The 8,886-nt window shown below is 44.9% G+C and overlaps 1 protein-coding gene across 2 annotated transcripts; it reads left to right on the top strand.

The window, feature by feature from the left end:
- Positions 1 to 8,806, top strand: men1 (multiple endocrine neoplasia I). Of its 2 annotated transcripts, none has more exons than XM_055938899.1 (10): positions 1 to 144; positions 781 to 1,303; positions 3,775 to 3,983; positions 4,172 to 4,300; positions 4,488 to 4,528; positions 4,701 to 4,788; positions 4,945 to 5,081; positions 6,609 to 6,735; positions 7,036 to 7,209; positions 7,354 to 8,806. In XM_055938899.1, exons 2-10 carry the CDS (start codon positions 853 to 855, stop codon positions 7,864 to 7,866), a joined length of 1,869 nt encoding a protein of 622 aa, XP_055794874.1. In that variant the 5' UTR covers positions 1 to 144; positions 781 to 852; the 3' UTR covers positions 7,867 to 8,806. The 2 variants fall into 2 exon arrangements, with proteins under 2 accessions (XP_055794874.1, XP_055794873.1); XM_055938898.1 differs by having other exon boundaries at positions 3,775 to 3,992.
- The last annotated feature ends 80 nt before the right edge of the window (positions 8,807 to 8,886 follow it).

Below are 8,886 nucleotides of genomic sequence, written 5' to 3'. Positions count from 1 at the left end.
TTAAGCACGACTCTGCATTGTTGGTAGCTATTTGAAGGTGCGCCAAAGTTCTGACACGTTTGAACAGCCCGAATACAGTCATAGAACTGCGCGGCAAAAGCAAGGCACAAACAAAAACATGTGGGTGTAGCATTGAACTAACGGGTGCGTATTAGGTTTCTTTCGAAATATTAATAAGCTTACGAGCGGGCTATGAGTTCCGGAAGGTTTGTAAATCGATTGGAATACACATAATAGTTGTATTTTCATGTAGTTGTACATGTTTTGCTATTGTACCTGCTAGCACAGCTTGCTAGCTTAGGCATATTGCATAGCCTATTTGCATATTGTTGCTAACTGCACCTGCCGGTCAATCAAATTCCTCAACCTTCGTGTTTTGTCTTGACCAAAAATTTATTTAATAGCTTATTGTTAATTTTACGATCTTGTGTGGGGTGGTGAAATTTTATCGAATCATTTTAAACTATCATGCAATTATCTGGATTTGGTATTATTTTAAAACATTGTTATTAGCTAGTTAGCCAGCCCAGTTTGTATCAGATATCAATATTTGTTCCCAGTATTAGGTTAAGCTTCTTTTTTTTTTTTTTTTTTTACATATTTTGCGTAATGAATGGATATTTGTGCCACGCCCACTTAGGCTAGTCAGTCTACAGTTTTTTTTGTTTTTTTGCACAAAGTGAAAGAAGCCATACAAAGGCCTTTGAATGTTAGGGTAAATACAGTATAACTGATTTCAATGTGTGTGCTGGTACTGATTTACGCTTTCCTCTCATCCAGCCCCTATGACATCACTGCAGCTGAGAGTGGAGAAGACACACCGGCCTAGTGAGTGACTGCGAACTGTGACGGATGAGAGGGGTCAACATGGGACTACACTCAGCCCAGAAGAAACACTTTCCCCTAAAGGGGATCGATGGTGTGGTTGCGTTGTTCGACGCGGAGCTCCGTAAACCCGAACCGGACCTGGCCCTTCTCTCATTGGTCCTGGGCTTCGTTGAACACTTCCTGGCCGTGAACCGGGTCATACCAATAAACGTCCCGGGGGTGCGCTTCGAGCCACTGGAGCCCGACTGTCCAAACTCCTGCTTCCCTACAGTGGAGTTAGGGATGCTGTCGGCCCTACGTGAGCGTTTCACTGCCCAAATCCGGGGAGCAGTGGACCTGTCTCAGTACCGCAGGCCTGCCGGCGGATCCAGCAGGGAACTGGTGAAGAAGGTGTCTGACGTCATCTGGAACAGCCTGAGCCGCTCCTACTTTAAGGATCGCGCCCACATCCAATCCCTCTTCAGTCTCATCACAGGTAGGATTTGGGGTACATGGCTGATCATATCATACGTCTTATTCTATCATTTTAAAAGGCTAATTGATCATTAGAAAACCCTTTTGCAATTATGTTAGCACCGTTGAAAACTGTTGTTCTGATTAAAGAAGCAATAATACGGGCCTTCTTTAGATTAGTTGAGTATCTGGAGCATCAGCATTGTGGGTTCGATTACAGTCTCAAAATGGCCAGAAACAAAGAACTTTTTTCTGAAACTCGTCAGTCTATTCTTGTTCTGAGAAATTAAGGCTATTCCATGAGAGGAATTGCCAAGAAGCTGAAGATCTCATACAACGCTGTGTACTACTCCCTTCACAGAACAGCGCAAACTGTCTCTAACCAGAATAGAAAGAGGAGTGGGAGGACCTGGTGCGCAACTGAGCAAGAGGACAAGTACATTAGTGTGTCTAGTTTGAGGAACAGAAGCCTAAGGTCTAAAGGCTAGTTTTATTGCTTCTATAATCAGAACAACAGTTCATCTCTGCTAACAAAATTGCAAAAGGGTTTTCTAATGATCAAGTAGCCTTTTAAAATGATAAAATTGGAATAGCTAACACAACGTGCCATTGGAACACAGGAGTGATGGTTGCTGATAATGGGCATCTGTACACCTATGTAGATATTCCATTAAAAAATCCAGCTGCGATGTTAATGATGTAAATGACTAATGTCTACACTGTATTTCGGATCAATTTGATGTTATTTTAATTGACAAAAAATGTGCTTTACTTTCAAAAACAAGGACTTTTCCAAGTGACCACAAACTTTAAAGTAGCCACCCTTTGCCTTGATGACAGCTTTGCACACTCTTGGCATTCTCTCCACAAGCTTCACCTTGAATGCTTTTCCAACAGTCTTGAAGGAGTTTCCACATATGCTGAGCACTTGTTGGCTGCTTTTCCTTCACTCTACGGTCCAACTCATCCCAAACCATCTCAATTGGGTTGGTGCTGGGTGATGATGGAGGCCAGGTCATCTGATGCAGCACTCCATCATTATCCTTGGTCAAATATCCCTTACATAGCTTGGAGGGGTGTTGGGTCATTGTCCTGTTGGAAAATAAATGATAGTCCCACTAAGCGCAAACCAGATGGGATGGCATATCGCTGCAGAATGCTGTGGTAGCCCTGCTGGTTAAGTGTGCCTTGACTTCTAAATAACTGATTGTCACCAGCAAAGCACCCCCACACCATCACACCTCCTCCTCTATGCTTCACGGTGGGAACCACACATGCGGAGATCATCCGTTCGCCTAATCTGCATCTCACAAAGTTACGACGGTTGGAACTAAACATCTCAAATTTGGACTCATCAGACCAACGGACAGATTTCCACCGATCTAATGTCCATTGCTCGTGTTTCTTGGCCCAAGCAAGTCTCTTCTTATTGGTATCCTTTATCAGTGGTTTCTTTGCAGCAATTCAACCATGAAGGCCTGATTCACGCAGTCTCCTCTGAACAGTTGATGTTGAGATGTCTGTTACTTGAACTCTGGGAAGCATTTATTTGGGCTGTAATCTGAGGTGCAGTTAACTCTAATGAACTTATCCTCTGCAGCAGAGGTAATTCTGGGTCTTCCTTGCCTGTGGCGGTCCTCATGAGATCCAGTTTCATCATAGCGCTTGATGTTTTTTGCGACTGCACTTGAAGATACTTTCAAAGTTATTGAAATGTTCCTGATTGACTGACCTTCATGTTTTAAAGTAATGATGGACTGCCGTTTCTCTTTGCCTATTTGAGCTGTTCTTGCCATAATATGGACTTGGTATTTTACCAAATAGGGCTATCTTCTGTATACCAACCCTACCTTGTCACAACACAACTGATTGGCTCAATCGCACTAAGAAGGAAAGAAATTCCACAAATTAACTTCTAACAAGGCACACTTGTTCTTTGAAATGCATTCCAGGTGACTACCTCGTGAAGCTGATTGAGAGAATGCCAAGATTATGCAAAGCTGTCAAGGCAAAGGGTGGCTACTTTGAAGAATCTCAATTATGAAATATATTTTGATTTGTTTAACACCTTTTGGGTTACTACATGATTCCATATGTGTTATTTCATAGTTTTGATGTCTTCACTATTATTCTACAATGTAGAAAATAGTAAAATCAAGAAACCCTGGAATGAGTAGGTGTGTCCAAACAGTTGACTGGTAGTGTGTTTGACTGGGGTATGTTTGGGATAGGTGGGGATGGGGTGGGGGGGATTACAAAATACACGGGGATGGGACGGTGTGTAAGTGGGGGGGGGTAACAAAATACCCGGGAAAAGTAGTGTTTTTTTTTTTTTTTTGTGTGTGATTGTATTGCCCTTGTGACCCAATAAAATCCATTGTTCACAAACAGGAAAGCATGTTGTATAGTTTGATTAAAATACAAGGTTGTTTGTCTGAAGGAGGCTAAAGCTGTTACTAACTCAATCCTATTGCTTTTCTTTATTTTGAACAGGCACAAAGCTGGACAGCTCGGGGGTGGCATTTGCAGTTGTGGCAGCGTGCCAGGTTCTGGGGCTGCGGGATGTGCACCTGGCCCTGTCCGAGGACCACGCCTGGGTCATCTTTGGCAAGAACGGAGAGGAGACAGCTGAGGTCACCTGGCACGGCAAGGGCAACGAGGACCGGAGGGGGCAGACAGTTGCCGCCGGTGTCGGCGAGAGGGTAAGTAAGGTACAGAGATACTTCCACCCCTTGCAATTACATTATAACAACATGCACTCACACACCTTTTTAATATAGCTACTTATCAACTACATAGAACTGCTGTTCTACACACGCACTCACCTTGAACTTGTAAAGACAGTACAACACCTCTCAACCCTAACCCCCATCTCCCCCCTGTCCTCCAGAGCTGGCTGTACCTGAAGGGTTCCTATATGAAGTGTAACAGGAACATGGAGGTGGCCTTCATGGTGTGTGCCATCAACCCTTCACTGGACCTGCACACTGACAGCTCTGAAATGCTACAGCTTCAACAGGTGTGACCACCATCAGCACATTGGGGATGATAAGTGTGATATAATGAATATTGTAAGGGGAGAGTTTCACCTAAAACGCACCTGTTGGCATCATCAAAGACATCAAGCTGGCTGGAACTGTAGTTTATATTTACCTCATAAATGCTTTTCTGTGTTGTCCTCGGTCTCTGATCTTTTTCCTACACAGAGGCTTCTATGGCTGCTCTATGAGCGAGGAGACCTGGAAAGGTGATTTATTTTTTGATACATCTCAAAAGCTTGTTGAAATACTACATTCGTTTTGAAGTGTTGTGGTGAAAATGCTTATTGGTTACATCCAAATGAATTATATTTTTTGTTGTAAGCATGTTATTGTTCTGTCATATCAACCAAGTGGCTCTTTTCCCTTGCTGTGCCACAGATATCCCATGGCCATGGGCACCCTGGCTGACCTGGAGGATCAGGAGCCCATCCCTGGCAAAGAGAACCCCTACACCATCCACCTTAAAGTGAGTGTGTGGATCTGTACACCAACAATAAAGCGGTGACATTTTGATTTGAAACGTCATCTTAACAAAATTATCCTTGAAATATAATTGAATCAGCTCATTTTGAGGAGTTATTCATACCTTGCATGTATGTGTGTGTTTTTAATTTTTTTCCAGGCTGTGAACTCTGCTAAGAAGTACTACAACAACGAACACATCTACCCTTTCATGTACCTGGCTGGCTACCACTACAGACACAGGGAGGTCCGGGAGGCACTGGGGGCCTGGGCTGAGGCTGCACAGGTCATGCAGGAGTAAGTTACTGGAGCAACTAGCTTAGCTACCTTCTCTATGCTCCTTACGCGGCTGCTCTGTGTCAACTATCTGTGTTTAATGGTAAAAAGGTATGTTTGGCCCACAGAAATAACCTTTGGCATCGTTCATTTAAGTATCCCTTAACTTCCCAATGAAAAGGGCTATAAAAGTCAAATTTGACCTCCCGAGTGGCACAGCATTCTAAGGCATTGCTTCGCAGTGCTAGAGGCATCACCACAGACCCCGGTTGGATCCTGGGCTGTATCACAACCGGCCGTGATTGGGAGTCACACAGGGCGGTGCGCAATTTACCCAGCATCGTCCAGGTACTGTGAGAGTTTGGCTGGGGGGGGTGGCTTTACTTGGCTCATTGCTCTCTAGCGACTCCTTGTGGTGGGCCGGGTGCCTGCAGGCTGATCTCGGTGGTCAGGTGAACGGTGTTTCCTCCGACACATTGCTGAGGCTGGCTTCCGGGTTAAGCGAGCGGTGTTAAGAAGCGCGGTTTGGCAGGTCATGTTTTGGAGGACGTATGACTTGACCTTCGCCTCTCGAGGCCGTTGGAGAGTTGCAGGGATGAGACAATTGAAATTAGGTAGATAAAGGGGGTAAAATACAACAACAAAGTTACATGATTATTAATTATTAGTATTGAAACAATGGGTACTGAGGCAAACTCTGTTGACCATCTTTTGCTGAGGTATGCAGTGACAATTTACACCAGTTACTGTTTCACCTTTCTGACAGCAGAGGGCAGCAGATGCCTCTCAGGAACGTTAGGCTCTTAATTACAGCGTTTTGTAGACTTAAATCTGGAACAAGTTGTCTGACCATGTCCTTTCAGGCTAGCTTGTGGTTTTGTATGGCACTATACTCATTATATTGCATGCATGTCTTCTAGGGGCATAATTCTGTCTGACTAACAGGGTGTGTGTAGCCTAAATACGATGTCCTCAGGACAGGCAATCGCAGGGAGCTTTCCTCCAGCCTTGGCTCTGGTCCTCGTGGGGCAGTAAACCTGCACTTTACTCCCACATAAACACTGTTCATCGGCCTGCAGGGGCTAAAAATACTGACCGACCCGATAAACAGGGAACAGCCGACGAGACCGATTTTCTCCTGTTTCTCTGTTGGTCTCTTTCTGTCTCTGTCTCTAGGATGTGTGCACCAGAGAGGCAAGTCGGTACATTCCCTCTCCTCTTGACTTCCCTTTACCTTTCTGCCTTTCCTGTTTCACGCATTGTTCTTCAGTCTCGGCTCCCTCGGCTTGCTGTCACGACAACAAGGATCATGGCGTGTGATCTACCAATATAAATAAAATGCCGTTTGAGTATTTTCTGTCGTGTTTTTGGGTTCATGAAAAAAAAGAAGGGATACAAGTGTTCACACCTTTTAATATCCCTTTTACTACGTACGTGGAGAATAAATAACCTAATTGAATGAATGAAAGGTCATCATGAACTGACACTTTTTAAAGAAGTCAAACCTCATGTGCTTTATAACAATGTACAATGATCTCACTCCCCCAGCTACAACTACTTCCGCGAGGATGAAGAGATCTACAAGGAGTTTTTCGACATCGCCAACGACGTCATCCCCACCCTGCTGAAGGAGACGGCTGCAGCTGCCGAGAGCGGAGGGGAGGGAGGAGAAAAGGTAATGACTAGTGGAATTTTACATCATTAAGAACCGAGTAAACATTTTTCCCCTTCTTATTTTAATCTCATGTCCCAGAATGATGCATTAATAATATCTCATATGACAGCTGCCTTTCATTGATGTATTGAATGGACCCCTTTCATCTAACTTCCCTCCTCTATCCCTCTATCTATTATCTACTCATTTCCTTCTTCCTTCCTATTTTCCATTGATTTCTCTTCCCCTCTCTCTTCCCTCTCTCTCGCCCCACTCTTCCCTCTCTCACCCCCTATCTCGCCCCTTCTCCCTCCACCTCAGGACCAGCCCATACAGGCCGCTGCCCTCTCGGCCCTCCAGGACCCAGAATGCTTTGCCCACCTGTTGCGGTTTTATGACGGTATCTGTAAGTGGGAGGAGGGAAGCCCCACCCCAGTCCTCCACGTGGGCTGGGCCACCTACCTGGTCCAGTCCCTCAGTCGTTTTGACGCACAGGTAATCACACCACCACAAGACTGGACTATCCCTTTAAAGGCATCCCTAGTCACTTTATAACCTATTTAACCCAACTAGATGTTTTCACAAACCACCCTTTGAAACACTTCATGACATCCTTGTTCACTGTTACATCCTCCACAGATCCGTCAGAAAGTGTCTATCATCACCAAAGAGCCGGAGCCCCAGGACGACGACGACCAATCCAGCGAGGACCCCCGAGAGGGGCGAAGACGTGGGCCGAGACGTGAGTCCAAACTGGAAGACCAAGCTTCCCCTCCTACACAATCCACCCCCACCACCCCTGTCCCACCACCAACCCAGCCTGCCCAGGCCAAGAAAGTAGGTGGGGAGGGCGGGACGCGGCGTCGCTCCTCAGGACTCCGCGGTGGAGACCCAGAAGGCAAGGCCAAGTCCCCCAGCCCGGTGCCCTCTCCTGCCCAACAGCTGCCCTCCCCCAGCGTGGGTCCCCTGGTGGCCTTCCAGAGCAAGAAGATGAAAGGCATGAAGGAGCTGCTGTCGGCAGCCAAGATCAACTCCAGTGCCATCAAGCTCCAGCTCACCGCCCAGTCACAGGTTCAAATGAAGAGGCAGAAGAGCACACAGTCGGGAGACTACACCATGTCGTTCATGAAGCGCCAGCGCAAATCTCTGTAGAAGGAGAACTCTGGCTGTAGAACTTTCTCCAGCCTGGTTCCCATGTCTGGTTGTGTTGTATAGCCAACTCCCATAGTCATTGTCATAGGAGTGTCTATACAGCATAAACAGATCTGGGACCAGGCTAGAATTTCCATTGGGAGAAAAACAAAGGGAGACTGACTGTGGGACCGACTGAGAGGCAAGGCAATACACACACAACTGCTGCATCAGCGATTAGCTTTTTTTTAATATATTTTTTTTTAAGGTTATTTTAGCAATCATATCATAAGCCCTGATAAGGTCATAAGAGGGTCGGTAAGAACATGACACACGTTTACATGTGGAGGAAGTCACTTTAATCAAGTTTGAACAGAATTGTCAACCAAGTCATTCTTTTTAATCTTGTGATTCAATAATGATTGTGTATCATAGGCCGTTAAAACATTCAATTGCTGTCACTTTGTGTGGATCTAATGGACAGTAGTGCACATCAACTCTTGAGTTCTCACTGATTTATGTGTAGAAGCTCTGTAAAGCCAAAGTAATGGTGAAAACACCCTGTCTCGGAACCTATTTTGGAATGGGGGAATTACTCTGTTAGAAAGCAGTCTGAATTCCATTCTATATTTTCTGCCCTTGAATCTTAATTTATCTTTTTGATTGAAATCCCTGGAAGTGATTCGGACTATTACTGTGTAACAATGTCCAACTCTGTTACGTTGTCTCTTTATATGCTAGCTATTTGTTGCCTTGTACTTTGCCTTTTTTATTTCTAATGTAGGTGGCCTTTAGTTGAGACTAGCCAGAGCTGCAATAGGCAATAGAAAGTGACCAGAAAGACCACACACTGTTTAAATGGGATTGCTGTAGGTGTCCCTGGTAGCTACATTCAGTAGTATTTTGCTTGATAACTTGTTTTTTTTTTAATCTGCAGATAATAAAATAAGTTAAAATGTTACCCTTTCTCTTTTTAATATTATGGAAATACTGTTTCACATGTCATAATGGGGTATTCGTAGATGTACAGTGTGCATCTGC

Source organism: Salvelinus fontinalis, chromosome 11 (genome assembly GCF_029448725.1).
Source record: "Salvelinus fontinalis isolate EN_2023a chromosome 11, ASM2944872v1, whole genome shotgun sequence".
Lineage (NCBI taxonomy): Eukaryota > Metazoa > Chordata > Actinopteri > Salmoniformes > Salmonidae > Salvelinus > Salvelinus fontinalis.
Note: the sequence above shows the minus strand (reverse complement) of the source record. Positions and strands in the feature narration are given on the sequence as shown.

Excerpts from the sequence above, each read along its gene's own strand:
- men1 (XM_055938898.1), top strand. The coding sequence starts at position 853 with ATGAGAGGGGTCAACATGGGACTACACTCAGCCCAGAAGAAACACTTT. Across the intron at positions 5,082-6,608 it reads GCTGCACAGGTCATGCAGGA|CTACAACTACTTCCGCGAGG; the intron begins GTAAGTTACTGG and ends TCACTCCCCCAG. Across the intron at positions 6,736-7,035 it reads GAGGGGAGGGAGGAGAAAAG|GACCAGCCCATACAGGCCGC; the intron begins GTAATGACTAGT and ends CCTCCACCTCAG.